Here is a 24,322-nt window from a genome sequence, read left to right as displayed (position 1 = left end):
ATTTTGTGGTCTTTACAGATGTAAACACACAAAGGAAATGAAACGTAATATCCGCGCGCTTCTTCTTCTTCTACGCGGGCGGGTGGTTGCTTACAGTAGAAGAAGAAGCGCTTCCTGTTCTATGGGGGCGGGTGCTTACCTTGGCGGTTGCTTGCGTAGAAGAAGAAGCACTTCCTCTTCTACGGGGAAAATAGATGGCGGCTGTTTACCGTAGTTGCGAGACCGAAACTTTATGAAAATGAATCTTAATATTAATCCATATATAAAGCGCACCGGGTTATAAGCCGCACTGTCAGCTTTTGAGTAAATTTGTGGTTTTTAGGTGCGGCTAATAGTGCGGAAAATACGGTATATATATATATATATATATATATATATATTAGGGATGTCCGATAATGGCTTTTTGCCGATATTCCGATATTGTCCAACTCTTTAATTACCGATACTGATATCAACCGATACCGATATATACAGTCGTGGAATTAACACATTATTATGCCTAATTTGGACAACCAGGTATGGTGAAGATAAGGTACTTTTAAAAAAAATTAATAAAATAAAATAAGATAAATAAATTAAAAACATTTTCTTGAATAAAAAAGAAAGTAAAACAATATAAAAACAGTTACATTGAAACTAGTAATGAATGAAAATGAGTAAAATTAACTGTTAAAGGTTAGTACTATTAGTGGACCAGCAGCACACACAATCATGTGTGCTTACGGACTGTATCCCTTGCAGACTGTATTGATATATATTGATATATAATGTAGGAGCCAGAATATTAATAACAAATAAACAACCCTTTTGTGTGAATGAGTATAAATGAGTGTAAATGGGGGAGGAAGGTTTTTTGGGTTGGTGCAGTAATTGTAAGTGTATCTTGTGTTTTTTATGTTGATTTAATAAAAAAAACCCAAAAAAAACGATACCAATAAAAAAAAAAACGATACCGATAATTTCGGATATTACATTTTAACGCATTTATCGGCCGATATTATCGGACATCTCTAATATATATATATATATATATATATATATATATATATATATATGTATGTATGTATGTATGTATGTATGTATGTATAATATAGTATTTCCTTTGCTTAAACAATTACATATGCTCACAAATATTACTAATATATATACTACTAAATAAAGTAATGCAGTATTTAATTTAACGTGTGTTTGTGTGTTTGGCAATGCTTACTTAATGGGGACATCACTCTGTTTACACAGTCACCTTGAGGGGACCTCTGACGGTATGGGGACAAAAAAACAGGTCCCCTAAAGGGAAACCTTTTTAAATGATAGTCAGATCCATTCTGAAGATGCCTAAGTGGTTTTTAAGCTTTGGCCCATAAAACATGTTTACTGGTTAGAGTGTGAGACATTTACACAGCAGCCCCCTCATCGGGCTGTAGCTGGTACTGCACTCGCTGCTCTGCTCACACTTTTTCTGTGACAAATTTGTGTGAATTATGCAAAATTATTTAAATTTGGTCCCCATGAACCATATTAACTCTTTTTCCCCAGGGTCCCCAGTAAGAATGATCAGCACATTACTTCATCAATCCAGAGATTTAAAGATGTGTATGAGCTAACTGGGCAGGGGCCATTTTACACCATTTTTTTTCATGCCCCCGCAACCTGTAGAAAGGGTGGTCCCCACAAGTGATGATCAAAAACTTGGTCCCCATTCCAAATGATAACCTCTGTGTGTGTGTGTGTTTGTGTGTGTGTGTGTGTGTGTTTAGAGGTGGCGAGGACGTGTCAGCAGGCAGACAGTGTGGACATGTCTGACATGTTGGTGTGGACGCCCAGCAGTAATGTCCACAATCAATGTAAGGCCACACATATTGTATAGATTGTAACGTAGCATTGTATAGAGTGTAACCTAACATTGTATAGAGTGCAACCTAACATTGTATAGTGTAACCTAACATTGTGTAGATTGTAACCTAACATTGTATAGATTGTAACCTAACATTGTATTGAGTGTAACCTGAAATACTGTATAGATTGTAACCTAATATTGTATAGAGTGTAACTTGAAATACTGTATAGATTGTAACCTAACATTGTATAGATTGTAACCTAACATTGTAGAGTGTAATCTAACATTGTATAGAGTGTAACCTGACATTGTATTGAGTGTAACCTAACATTTTGAGTGTAACCTGAAATACTGTATAGATTATAACCTAACATTGTATAGAGTATAACTTGAAATACTGTATAGATTGTAACCTAGCATTGTATAGATTGTAACCTAACATTGTAGAGTGTAACCTGACATTGTATTGAGTGTAACCTGAAATACTGTATAGATTATAACCTAACATTGTATAGAGTATAACTTGAAATACTGTATAGATTGTAACCTAGCATTGTATAGATTGTAACCTAACATTGTAGAGTGTAACCTGACATTGTATTGAGTGTAACCTGAAATACTGTATAGATTATAACCTAACATTGTATAGAGTATAACTTGAAATACTGTATAGATTGTAACCTAGCATTGTATAGATTGTAACCTAACATTGTAGAGTGTAACCTGACATTGTATTGAGTGTAACCTGAAATACTGTATAGATTATAACCTAACATTGTATAGAGTATAACTTGAAATACTGTATAGATTGTAACCTAACATTGTATAGATTGTAACCTAACATTGTATAGATTGGAACGTGATGTTGTGTAGATTGGAACGTAACGTTGTGTAGATTGGAACGTAACGTTGTGTAGATGGGAACGTAACATTGTGTAGATGGGAACGTAACATTGTATGGATTGTAACGTAACTTTGTATGGATTGTAGCGTAACCTTGTATAGATTGTAACGTTGTATGGATTGTAACGTAGCCTTGTATAGATTGTAACATAACCTTGTATAGATTGTAACGTTGTATGGATTGTAACGTAACATTGTATAGATTGTAACATAACATTGTATAAATTGTAACCTAACATTTAAAGTAACATATATAGATTGTAACCTGTTAGGTTACAATCTATACAACATTGAATAGATTGTGACCTAACAGGTTACAGTCTATACAATGTTACTTTAAATGTTAGGTTACAATCTATACAATGTTAAGTTACAATCTATACAATGTTAAGTTACACTCTATACAATATTAAGTTACAATCTATACAATGCTACTTTAAATGTTAGGTTGCAATCTATACAATGTTAAGTTACAATCTATACAATGTTATGTTACAATCAGTACAATGTTAAGTTGCAATCTATACAATGTTAAGTTACAATCTATACAATGTTAAGTTACAATATATACAATGTTACTTTAAATGTTAGGTTACAATGTATACAATGTTAGGTTACAATCCATACAATGTTAGGTTACAATCCATACAATGTTAAGTTAGAATTTATACAATGCTAGGTTACTATCTATACAATAACATTGTATATAATGTTAGGTTACAATCTATACATTAACATTGTATATAATGTTAGGTTACAATCTATACATTAACATTGTATACAATGTTAGGTTACAATCTATACAATAAGATTGTATACAAAGTGAGGCTACAATCTATACAATAGCATTGTATAGATTGTAATGTAACAATGTATAATTTGTAATGTAACATTGTATAGATTGAAACGCAACATATTGTGAAGGTTGTAATGTAACATATTGTATAGGTTGTAACGTAACATATTGTATAGATTGTAATGTATAGATTGTAACATTTTGTATAGATTGTAATGTAACCCCTTGTATAGATTGTAACATATTGTATAGCTAGTAACATATTGTATAGATTGTAACATTGTATAGCTTGTAACATTGTATAGATTGTAACAAATTGTATAGATTGTAACGTAACATATTGTATAGGCTGTAACTTAACACATTGTATAGGCTGTAACGTAACATTGTATAGGTTGAAACGTTTTGATAGATTGATTGAAACTTTTATTAGTAGACTGCACAGTTCAGTACATATTCCGTACAATTGACCACTAAATGCTAACACCCGAATAAGTTTTTCAACTTGTTTAAGTCGGGGTCCACGTAATCAATTCATGGTAAACCATTGTATAGATTGTAACATTGTATAGATTTTAACATATTGTATAGATTGTAGCGTAACATTTTGTATAGATTGTAACTTAACATTTATAGATGTAACATATAGTATGGATTGTAATGTGATATTTATAGATGTAACATAGTATGGATTGTAACGTTACATTTATGGATGTAACATATAGTATAGATTGGAACGCTACATTTATTGATATAACATATAGTATACAGGTAAAAGCCAGTAAATTAGAATATTTTGAAAAACTTAATTTATTTCAGTAATTGCATTCAAAAGGTGTAACTTGTACATTATATTTATTCATTGCACACAGACTGATGCATTCAAATGTTTATTTCATTTAATTTTGATGATTTGAAGTGGCAACAAATGAAAATCCAAAATTCCGTGTGTCACAAAATTAGAATATTACTTAAGGCTAATACAAAAAAGGGATTTTTAGAAATGTTGGCCAACTGAAAAGTCTGAAAATGAAAAATATGAGCATGTACAATACTCAATACTTGGTTGGAGCTCCTTTTGCCTCAATTACTGCGTTAATGCGGCGTGGCATGGAGTCGATGAGTTTCTGGCACTGCTCAGGTGTTATGAGAGCCCAGGTTGCTCTGATAGTGGCCTTCAACTCTTCTGCGTTTTTGGGTCTGGCATTCTGCATCTTCCTTTTCACAATACCCCACAGATTTTCTATGGGGCTAAGGTCAGGGGAGTTGGCGGGCCAATTTAGAACAGAAATACCATGGTCCGTAAACCAGGCACGGGTAGATTTTGCGCTGTGTGCAGGCGCCAAGTCCTGTTGGAACTTGAAATCTCCATCTCCATAGAGCAGGTCAGCAGCAGGAAGCATGAAGTGCTCTAAAACTTGCTGGTAGACGGCTGCGTTGACCCTGGATCTCAGGAAACAGAGTGGACCGACACCAGCAGATGACATGGCACCCCAAACCATCACTGATGGTGGAAACTTTACACTAGACTTCAGGCAACGTGGATCCTGTGCCTCTCCTGTCTTCCTCCAGACTCTGGGACCTCGATTTCCAAAGGAAATGCAAAATTTGCTTTCGTCAGAAAACATGACTTTGGACCACTCAGCAGCAGTCCAGCTGGTGTCGGTCCACTCTGTTTCCTGAGATCCAGGGTCAACGCAGCCGTCTACCAGCAAGTTTTAGAGCACTTCATGCTTCCTGCTGCTGACCTGCTCTATGGAGATGGAGATTTCAAGTTCCAACAGGACTTGGCGCCTGCACACAGCGCAAAATCTACCCGTGCCTGGTTTACGGACCATGGTATTTCTGTTCTAAATTGGCCCGCCAACTCCCCTGACCTTAGCCCCATAGAAAATCTGTGGGGTATTGTGAAAAGGAAGATACAGAATGCCGGACCCAAAAACGCAGAAGAGTTGAAGGCCACTATCAGAGCAACCTGGGCTCTCATAACACCTGAGCAGTGCCAGAAACTCATCGACTCCATGCCACGCCGCATTAACGCAGTAATTGAGGCAAAAGGAGCTCCAACCAAGTATTGAGTATTGTACATGCTCATATTTTTCATTTTCATACTTTTCAGTTGGCCAACATTTCTAAAAATCCCTTTTTTGTATTAGCCTTAAGTAATATTCTAATTTTGTGACACACGGAATTTTGGATTTTCATTTGTTGCCACTTCAAATCATCAAAATTAAATGAAATAAACATTTGAATGCATCAGTCTGTGTGCAATGAATAAATATAATGTACAAGTTACACCTTTTGAATGCAATTACTGAAATAAATCAAGTTTTTCAAAATATTCTAATTTACTGGCTTTTACCTGTATATTGTAATGTAACAGTTTTAGATTGTAACATAGTATGGATTGTAACGTAACATAGTATAGATTGTAACGTAATATATTGTATAGATTGTAACATTCTATAGATTTTAACGTATTGTATAGATTTTAACGTAACATATTGTATAGATTGTAACATTATATAGATTTTAACGTATTGTATAGCTTTTAACGTAACATATTGTATAGATTGTAACATATTGTACAGATTGTAACCAGTGTTGGGTTAGTTACTGAAAACCAGTAGCTAGTTACAGTTACTTTATTTCAAAAGTAACTCAGTTACTTACACCAAAAAGTAATGAGTTACTGTGAAAAGTAACTATTTAGTTACTACTTCTACTTTTCTTCTTTTTTAAAGCTCCCAATAATGCCCTTTTAGCCTTCATTTCAGTACTGTTGTTGCACTGGAGAATAATACAATCTGTTGATCAACTTGGCATGCATTTGCATCACTGAACTCTGCTAAGCAATGTGGTCTACATACAACACACAAAGACAAAGATATGTTTTAAAGGACCAATTTATTTCAGGCCAGAACAAATTGACAAAACTATTTTAAATAGCTGCAACATAACATACATACGGTAAGTAACAAACAGCATAATAACAACATAGCTGTAAAGCTGGCTTCACCCAAGGAAGGCACACATGACATACACAAAGCCTAACCAGGCATTTTCTCCTCTCTCAAGGAATTCGGAAATAAAATCATGTATTCAGGAGATCAACACTGTACTGAAGCCCAGAACACTCTACACATTTCCCCAGTTTTAGTTTAGAGATAAGGAAAGATTGGCCTGGCCCACTAGGATTCCTCTTTATGTTTGTGAACTTTATAGTTTATACATTTAGAGTGATGTGATAATCAAACACATTAGAAGTCCAGAAGGAAAGACTATATAAGAGAATTGACAGAGTGTGTGTACCGTCAGTGCTGAATGATGAGCGGAGGCAGCGTTCGGAGTGTTTTCTTTAGCTCGCTTTCCATGTTTATGTCCTCACTGTCCAGGTACTTGGAACATGCTTTCCGTGCCATTTGCTGTTTGACGCCGGTATCATGCTAATTAGCTGCCTGAAAGCGGGTGACTCCACTGTAGAAATAGCCTGCATGTCTTCTAGCACATACGCTGCAATGGCTCTATCAATGTTGTCCTGGCTAGCAGTGCCTCCGTTAAAATCCTTAGGTGGCGGTGAAGTGGCATCGGAGTCTGTGTCTCTCTTTACTAGCTTCGTCGAAGCATGTTGCTGTTGTAGCTGTTAGTCCCAACACTGATTGTAACGTAACCCATTGTATAGATTGTAATGTAACCCCTTGTGTAGAATGTAACATTTTGTATAGATTGTAACATCTTATATAGATTGTAACAAATTGTATAGATTGTGGCGTAACATTTTGTATAGATTGTAATGTAACATTTATAGATGTAACATAGTATGGATTGTAACGTGACATTTATAGATATAACATAGTATGGATTGTAACGTTACATTTACAGATGTAACATAGTATAGATTGTAACATTACATTTACAGATGTAACATATAGTATATATTGTAACGTAACAGTTTTAGATTGCAAGATAGTATGGATTGTAACATTATGGATTGTAAGGTAACATGGTATAGATTATAACGTAACATATTGTATAGATTGTAACATATTGTAACGTAACATACTGTATAGATTGTAACATATTGTATATTGTAATGTAACTTGTTGTATAGATTGTAACATATTGTATTGATTGTAACATAACTATTGTATAGAGTGAACATGTTGTCCAGATTGTAACATAACCCATTGTATGGATTGTAACGTAACCCATTGTATAGATTGTAATGTTACCCATTGTATAGATTGTAACATATTGTATAGATTGTAATATATTGTATGGACTGTAACATATTGTATAGATTGTAACATATTGAATAGAATTTAACGCAACATATTGTACAGATTGTAACATTGTATAGATTGTAACATTGAATAGAATTTAACGCAACATATTGTACAGATTGTATCATATTGAATAGATTGTAACGTAACATATTGTGTAGATTGTAACATATTGTATAGATTGTAACATTGTATAGATTGTAACGTAACCCATTGAATAGATTGTAACATATTGTATGGATTGTAACGTACCATATTGTATAGATTTTAACATTGTATAGATTGTAACATAACATATTATATAGATTGTAACATATTGTATAGATTGTAACAAAACCCGATGTATAGATTGTAGCGTATTGTATAGACTGTAACGTATTGTATAGACTAACATATTGTATAGATTGTATTATGTATAGATTGTAACGTAACCCATTGTATAGATTGTAACATATTGTATAGATTGTATCATGTATGGATTGTAACATGTTGTATAGATTGTAACGTAACCCATTGTATAGATTGTAACATATTGTATAGATTGTAACGTAGCATATTTTATAGATTGTAACAAATTGTATAGATTGTAATGTAACATTGTATAGATTGTAACATTTATAGATTGTAACGTAACATTGTATATATTGTAACATAACATATTGTATAGATTGTAACGTAACATTTAATAGATTGTAACGTAACATTTTATAGATTGTAACATTTATAGATTAAAACGTAGCATTTTATAGACTGTAGCGTAACATATTGTATAGATTGTTACGTAATATATTGTATAGATTGTGACGTAACATATGCTATAGATTGTGATGTAACATGGTATAGATTGTGACGTAACATATGGTATAGATTTTAACGTAACATATGGTATAGATTCTTATAGATTGTAATGGGACATTTGTATAGATTGTAGCGTAACGTATTGTATAGATTGTAATGTAACGTATTATGTAGATTGTAACGTATTGTATATATTGTTACATTGTATAGATTGTAACATGACATTTGTATAGATTGTAACATATTGTATAGATTGTAACGTATTGTATAGATGTAACATATTGTATTGATTGTAACGTAAAAGTGAATAATTTTAGTTCTGTTTGCTACTTTCAGTGGATGAGTACATCACCATCGCTAAAGACAAACACGGATACAACATGGAACAGGTGCACGACTACGTTACTCATTACAATCTCTTCACTCTTATGTTACTCACTACAATCTCTTCACTATTATGCTACTCACTACTGTCTAGCTTAGGTGAATGACTACATGAGGCAGGTTAGGTGAATGACTACATGAGGCATATTAGGTGAATGGCTACTTGAGGCAGGTTACGTGAATATCTACATGAGGCAGGTTAGGTGAATGACTACATGAGGCATATTAGGTGAATGGCTACTTGAGGCAGGTTACGTGAATATCTACATGAGGCAGGTTAGGTGAATGACTACATGAGGCATATTAGGTGAATGGCTACTTGAGGCAGGTTACGTGAATGACTACATGAGGCATGTTGAATGACTACATGAGGCAGGTTTGTTAAAGACTACATGAGGCAGATTAGGTGAATGACTACATGAGGCAGATTAGGTGAATGACTACATGAGGCAGATTAGGTGAATGACTACATGAGGCATGTTAGGTGAATGACTACATGAGGCAGATTAGGTGAATGACTACATGAGGCAGATTAGGTGAATGACTACATGAGGCAGGTTAGGTGAATGACTACATGAGGCGTGTTACATGAATGACTACATGAGGCAGGTTAGGTGAATGAATACATGAAGCAGATTAGGTGAATGGCTACTTGAGGCAGGTTACGTGAATATCTACATGAGGCAGGTTAGGTGAATGACTACATGAGGCATGTTAAATGAATGACTACATGAGGCAGGTTCGTGAAAGACCACATGAGGCAGGTTACGTGAATGACTACATGAGGCAGATTAGGTGAATGACTACATGAGGCAGATTAGGTGAATGACTACATGAGGCATGTTAGGTGATTGACTACATGAGGCATGTTAGGTGAATGTCTACATGAGGCATGTTAGGTGATTGACTACATGAGGCATGTTAGGTGAATGTCTACATGAGGCAGGTTAGGTGAATGACTACATGAGGCATGTTAGGTGATTGACTACATGAGGCATGTTAGGTGAATGACTACATGAGGCATGTTAGGTGAATGACTACATGAGGCATGTTAGGTGAATGACTACATGAGGCAGGTTGGGTGAATGACTACATGAGGCAGGTTGGGTGAATGACTACATGAGGCATGTAGTCATTCATGAGGCAAGTTAGGTGAATGACTATCTGAGGCAGGTGAATGACTATCTGAGGCATGTGAATGACTACCTGATTAGGTGGATGACAACATGATGCAGGTTAGGTGAAAGACTACATGATTAGGTGAATGACTACATGAATCAGGTAAATTACTCCATGGTTTGGTGAATGACTACATGATTAGGTGTATGACTACATGATTAGGTGAATGACTACATGGTTAGGTAAATTGCTACATGGTTAGGTGAATGACTACATGGTTAGGTTAGGTGAACGACTACATGAGGCAGGTTAGGTGAATGACTACATGAGGCAGGTCACGTGTATGACTACATGAGGCAGGTTAGGTGAATGACTACATGAGGCATGTTAGGTGAATGACTACATGAGGCATGTTAGGTGAATGACTACATGAGGCATGTTGGGTGAATGACTACATGAGGCATGTTAGGTGAATGACTACATGAGGCAGGTTGGGTGAATGACTACATGAGGCAGGTTGGGTGAATGACTACATGAGGCATGTAGTCATTCATGAGGCAAGTTAGGTGAATGACTATCTGAGGCAGGTGAATGACTATCTGAGGCATGTGAATGACTACCTGATTAGGTGGATGACAACATGATGCAGGTTAGGTGAAAGACTACATGATTAGGTGAATGACTACATGAATCAGGTAAATTACTCCATGGTTTGGTGAATGACTACATGATTAGGTGTATGACTACATGATTAGGTGAATGACTACATGGTTAGGTAAATTGCTACATGGTTAGGTGAATGACTACATGGTTAGGTTAGGTGAACGACTACATGAGGCAGGTTAGGTGAATGACTACATGAGGCAGGTCACGTGTATGACTACATGAGGCAGGTTAGGTGAATGACTACATGAGGCAGGTTAGGTGAATGACTACATGAGGCATGTTTGGTGAATGACAACATGAGGCAGGTTAGGTGAATGACTACCTGAGGCAGTTTAGGTGAATGACTACTTGAGGCAAGTTAGGTGAAGGACTATCTGAGGCAGGTGAATGACTACATGATGCAGGTTAGATTAATGACTACATGATTAGGTGGATGACAACATGATGCAGGTGAAGTGAATGACGACATGATTAGGTGAATGACGACATGAGGCAGGTGAATGACTACATGAGTCAGGTGACTGACATTATGATTAGGTGAATGACTACATGATTAGGTGAATGACTACATGAAGCAGGTGAATGACTACATGTTTAAGTGAATGACTACATGAGGCAGGTGAATGACTACATGAGGCAAGTTAGGTGAATGACTATACGACTAGGTGAATGATTACATGATTAGGTGAATGACTATATGACTAGGTGAATGATTACATGGTTAGGTAAATTGCTACATGGTTAGGTGAATGACTACATGGTTAGGTTAGGTGAACGACTACATGAGGCAGGTTAGGTGAATGACTACATGAGGCAGGTCACGTGTATGACTACATGAGGCAGGTTAGGTGAATGACTACATGAGGCAGGTTAGGTGAATGACTACATGAGGCAGGTTAGGTGAATGTCTACATGAGGCATGTTAGGTGAATGACTACATGAGGCATGTTAGGTGAATGACTACATGAGGCATGTTGGGTGAATGACTACATGAGGCATGTTAGGTGAATGACTACATGAGGCAGGTTGGGTGAATGACTACATGAGGCATGTAGTCATTCATGAGGCAAGTTAGGTGAATGACTATCTGAGGCAGGTGAATGACTATCTGAGGCATGTGAATGACTACCTGATTAGGTGGATGACAACATGATGCAGGTTAGGTGAAAGACTACATGATTAGGTGAATGACTACATGAATCAGGTAAATTACTCCATGGTTTGGTGAATGACTACATGATTAGGTGTATGACTACATGATTAGGTGAATGACTACATGGTTAGGTAAATTGCTACATGGTTAGGTGAATGACTACATGGTTAGGTTAGGTGAACGACTACATGAGGCAGGTTAGGTGAATGACTACATGAGGCAGGTCACGTGTATGACTACATGAGGCAGGTTAGGTGAATGACTACATGAGGCAGGTTAGGTGAATGACTACATGAGGCATGTTAAGTGATTGACTACATGAGGCATGTTAGGTGATTGACTACATGAGGCAGGTTAGGTGATTGACTACATGAGGCATGTTAGGTGATTGACTACATGAGGCATGTTAGGTGAATGTCTACATGAGGCATGTTAGGTGAATGACTACATGAGGCATGTTAGGTGATTGACTACATGAGGCAGGTTAGGTGAATGACTACATGAGGCATGTTAGGTGAATGTCTACATGAGGCATGTTAGGTGAATGACTACATGAGGCATGTTAGGTGAATGTCTACATGAGGCATGTTAGGTGAATGACTACATGAGGCATGTTAGGTGAATGTCTACATGAGGCATGTTAGGTGATTGACTACATGAGGCATGTTAGGTGATTGACTACATGAGGCAGGTTAGGTGAATGACTACATGAGGCATGTTAGGTGAATGTCTACATGAGGCATGTTAGGTGAATGACTACATGAGGCATGTTAGGTGAATGTCTACATGAGGCATGTTAGGTGATTGACTACATGAGGCATGTTAGGTGAATGACTACATGAGGCATGTTAGGTGAATGACTACATGAGGCATGTTAGGTTAATGTCTACATGAGGCATGTTAGGTGAATGACTACATGAGGCAGGTTGGGTGAATGACTACATGAGGCAGGTTGGGTGAATGACTACATGAGGCATGTAGTCATTCATGAGGCAAGTTAGGTGAATGACTATCTGAGGCATGTGAATGACTACCTGATCAGGTGGATGACAACATGATGCAGGTTAGGTGAAAGACTACATGATTAGGTGAATGACTACATGAATCAGGTAAATTACTCCATGGTTTGGTGAATGACTACATGATTAGGTGTATGACTACATGATTAGGTGAATGACTACATGGTTAGGTTAGGTGAACGACTACATGAGGCAGGTTAGGTGAATGACTACATGAGGCAGGTCACGTGTATGACTACATGAGGCAGGTTAGGTGAATGACTACATGAGGCAGGTTAGGTGAATGACTACATGAGGCAGGTTAGGTGAATGACTACATGAGGCATGTTTGGTGAATGACTACATGAGGCAGGTCACGTGTATGACTACATGAGGCAGGTTAGGTGAATGACTACATGAGGCATGTTTGGTGAATGACTACATGAGGCATGTTTGGTGAATGACAACATGAGGCAGGTTAGGTGAATGACTACCTGAGGCAGTTTAGGTGAATGACTACTTGAGGCAAGTTAGGTGAAGGACTATCTGAGGCAGGTGAATGACTACATGATGCAGGTTAGATTAATGACTACATGATTAGGTGGATGACGACATGAGGCAGGTGAATGACTACATGAGTCAGGTGACTGACATTATGATTGGGTGAATGACTACATGATTAGGTGAATGACTACATGAAGCAGGTGAATGACTACATGTTTAAGTGAATGACTACATGAGGCAGGTGAATGACTACATGATGAGGTGAATGACTACATGAGGCAAGTTAGGTGAATGACTATATGACTAGGTGAATGATTACATGATTAGGTGAATGACTATATGACTAGGTGAATGATTACATGGTTAGGTGAATGACTACATGAGGCAGGTTAGGTGAATGACTACATGAGTCAGGTGAATCACTCCATGGTTAAGTGAATGACTCATGAGTCGGGTGAATGACTACATGAGGCAGGTGAATGACTACATAATTAGGTGAAAGACTACATGAGGCAGGTGAAAGACTACATGAGTTAAGTGAATGACTACATGATTAGGTGAATGGCTACATGAGTCAGGCGAATGGCTACATTATTAGGTGAATGACTACATGAGTTAGGTGAATGACTACATGAGTTAAGTGAATGACTACATGATTAGGTGAATGACCACATGATTAGGTGAATGACTACATGATTAAGTGAATTACTAAATCAGTCAGGTGAATGACTACATGAGTCAGGTGAATGACCACATGATTAAGTTAATTACTACATCAGTCAGGTGAAAGACTACATGAGTTAAGTGAATGACTACATGATTAGGTGAATGGCTACATGAGTCAGGCGAATGGCTACGTTATTAGGTGAATGACTACATGAGTTAAGTGAATGACTACATGAGTTAAGTGAATGACTACATGATTAGGTGAATGACTACATGATTAAGTGAATTACTAAATCAGTCAGGTGAATGACTACATGAGTCAGGTGAATGACTACATGATTAAGTTAATTACTACATCAGTCAGGTGAATGACTACATGATTCTTCCAGGCCCTGGGCATGTTGTTTTGGCACCAGCACAACGTGGAGAAGTCCTTGGCCGACCTTCCGAACTTCACCCCCTTCCCTGACGAGTGGAGCGTGGAGGACCGGGTTCTGTTCGAGCAGGCCTTCAGCTTCCACGGGAAGAGCTTCCGCCGCATCCAGCAGATGGTAGATGTCAGATGGCAGGTGTCAGCATGTGGTCATGTGACAAGTCCACTTTCTGTTTGCTCCTCCAGCTCCCTGACAAGTCCATGGCCAGCCTGGTGCGCTTCTACTACTCGTGGAAGAAGAGCCGCACCAGGACCAGTGTGATGGACCGACACCACCGCAGAGTCAAGCGGGACAAAGACGACAGGTGAGTCACAAACACACACACACACAGCTGTGGTCCTGCCCACATGGTCTCAGGGTGTGTGTGTTTTAGTGATGACGAGAGTCGTGGAAACGCTGCCAGTGATTTGGAGTCCACTCACATCAAAGACGCCCCCAAGGAGGTCAACTCTTTTCCGAGTACTACACGGTGTACGACTACCAAATACATGAATACTTTTTCTTCCTCCATTTAGTTGACTTCTGGGACCTGTGACAAGTCAGAGGTGAAAACTGCTGCTGGACTCAAAGTAAGAACCTACACCTGCAATTTTACTCCAAAGTTGTGTTTTTCTCAAATATTGTTACAGTATTTTCCGCACTATAAGGCGCACCGGATTATTAGCCGCACCTTCAATGAATTACATATTTCATAACTTTGTCCACCAATAAGCCGCCCCGGATTATAAGCCGTGCCTACGCTGCGCTAAAGGGAATGTCAAAAAAACAGTCAGATAGTTCAGTCAAACTTTAATAATATATTGAAAACCAGCGTTCTAACAACTCTGTCCCAAAATGTACGCAAATGTGCAATCACAAACATAGTAAAATTCAAAATGGTGTAGAGCAATAGCAACATAATGTTGCTCGAACGTTAATGTCACAACACACAAAATAAACATAGCGCTCACTTTCTGAAGTTATTCTTCATTCGTAAATCCTTCGAATTCTTCGTCTTCGGTGTCCGAATTGAAAAGTTGCGCAAGCGTGGGATCCAAAATGGCCGGTTCCGTCTCGTCGAAGTCATCGGAGTCAGTGTCGCTGTTGTTGTCCAGTAGTTCTGTGAATCCTGCCTTCCGGAAAGCTCGGACCACAGTTGTGACCGAAATATCTGCCCAGGCATTTACGATCCACTGGCAAATGTTGGCGTATGTCGTCCGGCGCTGTCTGCCCGTCTTAGTGAAGGTGTGTTCGCCTTCGGAGCTGTGTGAAAAAAGCCACCCGGCCTCTTCGCGTAAACTTCCCTTAACCACTCGCTCATCTTTTCTTCATCCATCCATCCCTTCGAGTTAGCTTTTATGATGACGCCGGCTGGAAAGGTCTCTTTTGGCAAGGTCTTCCTTTTGAATATCACCATGGGTGGAAGTTAGCATGGCAAGCTAGAACCACAGTGAAGGATGACTTCTCATTCCCTGTGGTGCGAATATTCACCGTACGTGCTCCCGTTCCACAGTGCGGTTCACAGGAATATCAGTTGCTGTGAAATACGGTAGTAATCCGTGTGCGGATGGAGAGATTGCGTCTTTTTATGAACCGGATCCTTGTCGCTTAGTAGGAGCCATTTTGTGGTCTTTACAGATGTAAACAGGAAATGAAACGTACGGTGATATCCGCGCGTTTTTTCTTCTTCTTCCGGGGGCGGGTGGTAGCTTACAGTAGAAGAAGAAGCGCTTCCTGTTCTATGGGGGCGGGTGCTTACCTTGGCGGTTGCTTGCGTAGAAGAAGAAGCGCTTCCTGTTCTACCGGGAAAAAAGATGGCGGCTGTTTACCGAAGTTGCGAGATCGAAACTTTATGAAAATGAATCGTAATAAAGCGCACCGGGTTATAAGGCGCACTGTCAGCTTTTGAGAAAATTTGTAGTTTTTAGGTGCGCCTTATAGTGCGGAAAATACGGTACTCAGCACTTTTTCTTTTCTGACATCATCTGAATTAATGCACGCCCTCATGTTGCAGCACGATGATGCACACCCTCCATGTGGCAATATGTTAATGCAAACTCTGATATTGCAGCTCAATAATGCACACACTCATGTTGAATCATGATGATGCACACTCTCATATTGCATTACGGAGCAGGTTAGATTAATAACTACATGATTAGGTGAATGACTACATGATTAGGTGAATGACTACATGAGCAAGGTTTATTAAGTGATTATGATTAAGTGAATGACTACATGAGGCAGGTGAATGACTACCGTATTTTCCGCACTATAAGGCGCACCGGATTATTAGCCGCACCTTCAATGAATGGCATATTTCATAACTTTGTCCACCAATAAGCCGCCCCGGACTATAAGCCGCGCCTACGCTGCGCTAAAGGGAATGTCAAAAAAACAGTCAGATAGGTCAGTCAAACTTTAATAATATATTAAAAACCAGCGTTCTAACAACTCTGTTCACTCCCAAAATGTACGCAAATGTGCAATCACAAACATAGTAAAATTCAAAATAGTGCAGAGCAATAGCAACATAATGTTGCTCGAACGTTAATGTCACAACACACAAAATAAACATAGCGCTCACTTTCTGAAGTTATTCTTCATTCGTAAATCCTTCGTCTTCGGTGTCCGAAGTGAAAAGTTGGGCAAATTTACGATCCACTGGCAGATGTTGGCGTCGTCTGGCGCTGCCTCCTCGTCTTAGTGAAGGTGTGTTCGCCTTCTGTCATCCATTGTTCCCACGCAGTTAGCAGTCTAGCTTCGAATGCCCTGTTGACACCAATATCTAGCGGCTGGAGGTCTTTTGTCAATCCACCCGGAATGACGGCGAGTATTGAATTAAGCGCGTAAGCGTGTCTCTCAATGTGCTGTTATGAGCTAGCAAATATAACAACTACACTACCCAGCATGCAACGATAGTTACGAGCATGCGCGGTAGCCCTGAGAAGCGTTGTTGTATGCTGGCAGTTAGAATGTGGTTATGAGCACGCTGTGAGTAAACGTTGAGAACTCAGTTAACACGCCTCGTCTGCATTATTTATAATTAGACAGACAACACACTTAATAGGAGCCATTTTGGGGTCTTTACATAAACACACAAATGGAAATGAAACGTCACATATCCCAGCATGCACCGCGCGCTTCTTCTACGGGGAAAAAAGATGGCGGCTGTTTACCGTAGTTGCGAGACCTAAACTTTATGAAAATGAATCTTAATATTTATCCATATATAAAGCGCACCGGGTTATAAGGCGCACTGTCAGCTTTTGAGAAAATTTGTGGTTTTTAGGTGCGCCTTATAGTGCGGAAAATACGGTACATGATTACCGTATTTTCCGCACCATAAGGCGCCCTGGGTTAAAAGCCGCGCCTTCAATGAACGGCATATTTCAAAACTTTGTCCACCTATAAGCCGCCCCGTGTTGTAAGCCGCATCTAACTGCGCTAAAGGAATGTCAAAAAAACAGTCAGATAGGTCAGTCAAACTTTAATAATATATTAAAAACCAGCGTTCTAACAACTCTGTCCCAAAATGTACGCAAATGTGCAATCACAAACATAGTAAAATTCAAAATAGTGCAGAGCAATAGCAACATAATGTTGCTCGAACGTTAATGTCACAACACACAAAATAAACATAACGCTCACTTTCTGAAGTTATCTGGCGGCTCCAGTTCGGGGGAGTTGGCGATCCGAGAGGAACCCAGATGCACACACTCATCGCGGGTCTTCAAAGATTCCTCCCATGACGTTCCCTTGCTAGCGCTGTTGCCTTCATTGGAATAGTGATGGTGCTGACACTTCTGCTTGCTGCTCTCTGCTCAACAACCCACTGTTCGAGTTTGTCCTCCAACAGTAGCCATCTTGCTTTGTTCCCTCGGAAACTCTGTTTTGTCTTCTTTACCTGGCGCAGGTCATCTTCTTGCTTCCTCCACCTACGCACCATTGATTCATTTATGTTATATACTCTTGCTGCTGCTCTATTTCCGTGTTCTTCGGCATGACTTATTGCCTTAAGTTTAAATTCTGCGTTATACGCGTGTCGCTTAGTAGGAGCCATTTTGTGGTCTGGTCTTTACAGATGTAAACACACAAAGGAAATGAAACGTGATATCCGCGCGCTTCTTCTTCTTCTACGCGGGCGGGTGGTTGCTTACAGTAGAAGAAGAAGCGCTTCCTGTTCTATGGGGGCGGGTGCTTACCTTGGCGGTTGCTTGCGTAGAAGAAGAAGCGCTTCCTGTTCTACCGGGAAAAAAGATGGCGGCTGTTTACCGTAGTTGCGAGATCGAAACTTTATGAAAATGAATCGTAATATTAATCCATATATAAAGCGCACCGGGTTATAAGGCGCACTGTCAGCTTTTGAGAAAATTTGTGTTTTTTAGGTGCGCCTTATAGTGCGGAAAATACGGTAAGTGAATGACTACATGAGGCAGGTGAATGACTACATGATGAGGTGAATGACTACATGAGGCAGGTGAACGACTACATGATTAGGTGAATGATTACATTAGGCAAGTTAGGTGAATGACTACATGACTAGGTGAATGACTACATGACTAGGTGAATGACTGTGAGGCAGGTGAATGACTACTAGGGATGATGTTTGATAAGAAATTATCGAGTTCGAGCCTATTATCAAATCCTCTTATCGAACCGATTCCTTATCGATTCTCTTATCGAGTCCAGATAGGTTGTTGTATATGGAAAAAATATAATATTTGGTTTGACAAAAGCTCACTTTTATTATATAAGAAAAAAACTTAATCTAATAAATAAATATTGATTGTTACCCCCCTAAAAAAAAAAATAAAAAAAATATTGACTGTTACCCAAAGTATATTAAGTGGGATTTTTCAGAAAAACAAATACAGGTAAAAGCCAGTAAATTAGAATATTTTGAAAAACTTGATTTATTTCAGTAATTGCATTCAAAAGGTGTAACTTGTACATTATATTTATTCATTGCACACAGACTGATGCATTCAAATGTTTATTTCATTTAATTTTGATGATTTGAAGTGGCAACAAATGAAAATTCAAAATTCCGTGTGTCACAAAATTAGAATATTACTTAAGGCTAATACAAAAAAGGGATTTTTAGAAATGTTGGCCAACTGAAAAGTATGAAAATGAAAAATATGAGCATGTACAATACTCAATACTTGGTTGGAGCTCCTTTTGCCTCAATTACTGCGTTAATGCGGCGTGGCATGGAGTCGATGAGTTTCTGGCACTGCTCAGGTGTTATGAGAGCCCAGGTTGCTCTGATAGTGGCCTTCAACTCTTCTGCGTTTTTGGGTCTGGCATTCTGCATCTTCCTTTTCACAATACCCCACAGATTTTTTATGGGGCTAAGGTCAGGGGAGTTGGCGGGCCAATTTAGAACAGAAATACCATGGTCCGTAAACCAGGCACGGGTAGATTTTGCGCTGTGTGCAGGCGCCAAGTCCTGTTGGAACTTGAAATCTCCATCTCCATAGAGCAGGTCAGCAGCAGGAAGCATGAAGTGCTCTAAAACTTGCTGGTAGACGGCTGCGTTGACCCTGGATCTCAGGAAACAGAGTGGACCGACACCAGCAGATGACATGGCACCCCAAACCATCACCCAACCATGCAAATTTTGCATTTCCTTTGGAAATCGAGGTCCCAGAGTCTGGAGGAAGACAGGAGAGGCACAGGATCCACGTTGCCTGAAGTCTAGTGTAAAGTTTCCACCATCAGTGATGGTTAGGGTTGCCATGTCATCTGCTGGTGTCGGTCCACTCTGTTTCCTGAGATCCAGGGTCAACGCAGCCGTCTACCAGCAAGTTTTAGAGCACTTCATGCTTCCTGCTGCTGACCTGCTCTATGGAGATGGAGATTTCAAGTTCCAACAGGACTTGGCGCCTGCACACAGCGCAAAATCTACCCGTGCCTGGTTTACGGACCATGGTATTTCTGTTCTAAATTGGCCCGCCAACTCCCCTGACCTTAGCCCCATAGAAAATCTGTGGGGTATTGTGAAAAGGAAGATGCAGAATGCCAGACCCCAAAACGCAGAAGAGTTGAAGGCCACTATCAGAGCAACCTGAGCTCTCATAACACCTGAGCAGTGCCAGAAACTCATCGACTCCATGCCACGCCGCATTAACGCAGTAATTGAGGCAAAAGGAGCTCCAACCAAGTATTGAGTATTGTACATGCTCATATTTTTCATTTTCATACTTTTCAGTTGGCCAACATTTCTAAAAATCCCTTTTTTGTATTAGCCTTAAGTAATATTCTAATTTTGTGACACACGGAATTTTGGATTTTCATTTGTTGCCACTTCAAATCATCAAAATTAAATGAAATAAACATTTGAATGCATCAGTCTGTGTGCAATGAATAAATATAATGTACAAGTTACACCTTTTGAATGCAATTACTGAAATAAATCAAGTTTTTCAAAATATTCTAATTTACTGGCTTTTACCTGTATATACAGTAACACACAAACAAACTGTCTCTGTGATCACAATAGGTGTATAAATAATAATATAGTGTTAAATGAAATCAGTCCTTTGGGCACAAAACTGAAAATAATACAGCTCTCCAAAAAGTGCACTTCTGCTGCTATTTGACATAACTGTTTGTTATGATGCTTTGACATTTTTGCACTTTATTTCTTTATTGAAAGAAAATTCTATGAAGACTAAAGTTGTTTGCAAATATGGTTACAATGCTAAAAAATGAAAAGTTAAAGCTAAAAAAAGAAATACACTTTATTGAGTTAACATTATTTCTTTATAGGGGTAAAAGATGTGATGTTATGAGCTAGGGAATATAACAACTACACTACCCAGCATGCAAAGGGAGTGACGAGCATGCGCGGTAGCCCCGAAAAGTGTTGTTGCATGTCGGCTAAGAATGAGGTTATGAGCACGCTGTGAAAGTAAACATCAAGAACTCAGCCAACACGCCTCGTCTGCATTATTTATAATTAGACAGACAACACATATACAGTGTGATTTTGTTTTGTTTACAAGGATTAGAAAAACAAAAGTTAAAAAAGGGAGATGTCATATATGTGCTGCGGTGGCTTTAAGAACGTTGCGACAGCTGCCGTAAAGGAGGTGCGTTGCTAGCCTGGTTGCTATGTTTCCGTCATGTGTTTGTACCCTGCTCAAATCTCTCAGTAAAGTTATTCATTGGATTATACCTTTTTGTTTTGAACTTTATTACACCTTGGAGCGCTTTTTCCGGTCCATTGTTTTTCCTGCTTTCGCTATCTGCGCCTAATGACTGAGCTACGTGACATCATTTCTTGTGATGTCCCACGGAGCATTTCTGATCGGGACGGGATTCCTTCCCAGGGATTCGAATAAAGAACCAACTCTTTTTCTTTACTATAGTGGTCTCGATAACGGGTACTGGTTCTCAAAAAGGGATTCGAGTCCGAGGACTCGGTTTTTTTCTTATCGAAAAACCAGGAAAATCGGTTTCGAGCATCATCCCTAATGACTACATGATGCAGGTTAGGTGAATGACAACATGATGCAGGTTAATGCAAACTCTGATATTGCAGCTCAATAATGCACACACTCATGTTGCATCATGATGATGCACACTCTCATATTGCATTACGATGATGCACACCCTCAAGTTGTAACATGTTAATGCACACTCATATCGCATCACGATGATGCACACCTTCATGCTGCAACATGTTAATGCACACCCTCATTTTGCAGCTCAATAATGCACACACTCATGTTGCATCACGATGATGCACACTTTCATGTGGCAACATGTTAATGCACTCTCTCATAGCGCATCATGATGATGCACACCCTCATGTTGCAACATGTTAATGCACACTCATTTTGCATCACGATGATGCACACCCTAATGTGGCAAGATGTTAATGCACACCCTCATATTGCAGCACAGTATTGCACACCCTCATGTGGCAAATGTAAATGCACACCCCCATGTTGCAGCATGTGGATGCACACCCACATGTTACAGCATGATAATGCACACCCTCGTGTTGCATATACGATGATGCACACCCTCATGTGGCAACATGTTAATGCACACTCAAATTGCAGCTCAATAATGCACACCCTCATATTGCAGCACAGTATTGCCCACCCTCATGTGGCAAATGTTAATGCACACCCCATGTTGCAGCATGTTGATGCACACCCTCATGTTACAGCATGATAATGCACACCCTCATGCTACAGCATGATAATGCACACCCACATGTTACAGCATGATAATGCACACCCTCGTGTTGCATATACGATGATGCACACCCACATGTGGCAACATGTTAATGCACACTCAAATTGCAGCTCAATAATGCACACACTCATGTTGCATCATGATGATGCACACCCTTCATGTGGCAACATGTTAATGTACACTCAAATTGCAGCTCAATAATGCACACACTCATGTTGCATCATGATGATGCACACCCTTCATGTGGCAACATGTTAATGCACACCCTCATATTGCAGCACAGTATTACACACCCTCATGTGGCAAATCTTAATGCACACCCCATGTTGCAGCATGTTAATGCACACCCTCATGTTTTAGCACGATAATGCACACCCTCATGTTGCATCACAATGATGCACACCCTCATGTGGCAACATGTTAATGCACACTCTCATATTGCAGCTCAACAATGCACACACTCATGTTGCATCACAATGGTGCACACCCTCATATTGCAGCACAGTATTAATACTGTGTTCATTTGCCACATGAGGGTGTTTAACACCCTCATGTGGCAAATGTTAATGCACAGCCTCATATTGCAGCACAGTATTAAACACCCCCATGTGGCAAATGTTAATGCACCCACCCATGTTACAGCATGTTAATGCACACCCTCATGTTGCAGCACGATAATGCACATAGTCATGATGCATATATTTTAAAGCACACCCTCATGTGGTATCACAATGATGCACACCCTCATGTGGCAACATGTTAATGTACACTCTCATATTGCAGCTCAATAATTCACACACTCACGTTGCATTACGATGATGTACACCCTCATGTGGCAACACGTTAATGCACACCCTAATATTGCAGCACAATAATGCTCACCCTCATGTGGCAACATGTTAATGCACACCCTTATATTGCAGCACACACTCATGTTGCATCACCATGATGCCCCCCCCCCATGTGGCAACATGTTTATGCACACCCTCATATTGCAGCCCAATAATACACACCCACATGTGGCAAATGTTAATGCACACCCCCATGTTGCAGCATGTTATGCACACCCTCATGTTGCAGCACGATGATGCACACCCTCATGTGGCAACATGTTAATGCACGCCCTTATATTGCAACACACACTCATGTTGCATCACGATGATGCCCCCCCCATGTGGCAACATGCTAATGCACACCCTCATATTGCAGCCCAATAATACTACCCACATGTGGCAAATGTTAATGCACACCCCCATGTTGCAGCATGTTATGCACACCCTCATGTTGCAGCACGATGATGCACACCCCCATGTTGCAGCATGTTATGCACACCCTCATATTGCATCAGAATATCGCGCACCCTCATGTGGCAACATGTCAATGTACATACAACGTACATTGCTACAGTAGAATGTTCTTTGTGTTGGATTCTGAAGTAAGGAAGGAAAAGTCTTTACCGTATTTTCCGGACTATAAGGCGCACATAAAATCCTTTTTTTCCCTCAAAACTCGACAGTGCGCCTTATAACCCGGTGCACCTAATGTACGGAATAATTCTGGTTTTGCTTACTGACCTCAAAGCAAT

The 24,322-nt window shown here is 39.4% G+C and overlaps 1 protein-coding gene across 2 annotated transcripts in view; it reads left to right on the top strand.

Moving 5' to 3' along the window:
- The window catches only part of rcor1 (REST corepressor 1), a 74,049-nt gene that overhangs the window by 29,406 nt on the left and 20,321 nt on the right, over positions 1–24,322 (top strand). Inside the window, exons 3-8 of one of the 2 annotated variants that reach the window (XM_061925194.2) lie at positions 1,758–1,844; positions 8,954–9,006; positions 14,497–14,658; positions 14,727–14,845; positions 14,915–14,984; positions 15,057–15,110. In XM_061925194.2, coding sequence (XP_061781178.1) covers positions 1,758–1,844; positions 8,954–9,006; positions 14,497–14,658; positions 14,727–14,845; positions 14,915–14,984; positions 15,057–15,110 — 545 coding nt within the window. The remainder of the gene's footprint in view (positions 1–1,757; positions 1,845–8,953; positions 9,007–14,496; positions 14,659–14,726; positions 14,846–14,914; positions 14,985–15,056; positions 15,111–24,322) is intronic. The other variant, XM_061925195.2, reaches the window with a different exon arrangement.

Source organism: Nerophis lumbriciformis, linkage group LG29, assembly GCF_033978685.3.
Source record: "Nerophis lumbriciformis linkage group LG29, RoL_Nlum_v2.1, whole genome shotgun sequence".
NCBI classification, from domain to species: Eukaryota; Metazoa; Chordata; class Actinopteri; order Syngnathiformes; family Syngnathidae; genus Nerophis; species Nerophis lumbriciformis.
This window is presented reverse-complemented; position numbering and strand designations above follow the sequence as displayed.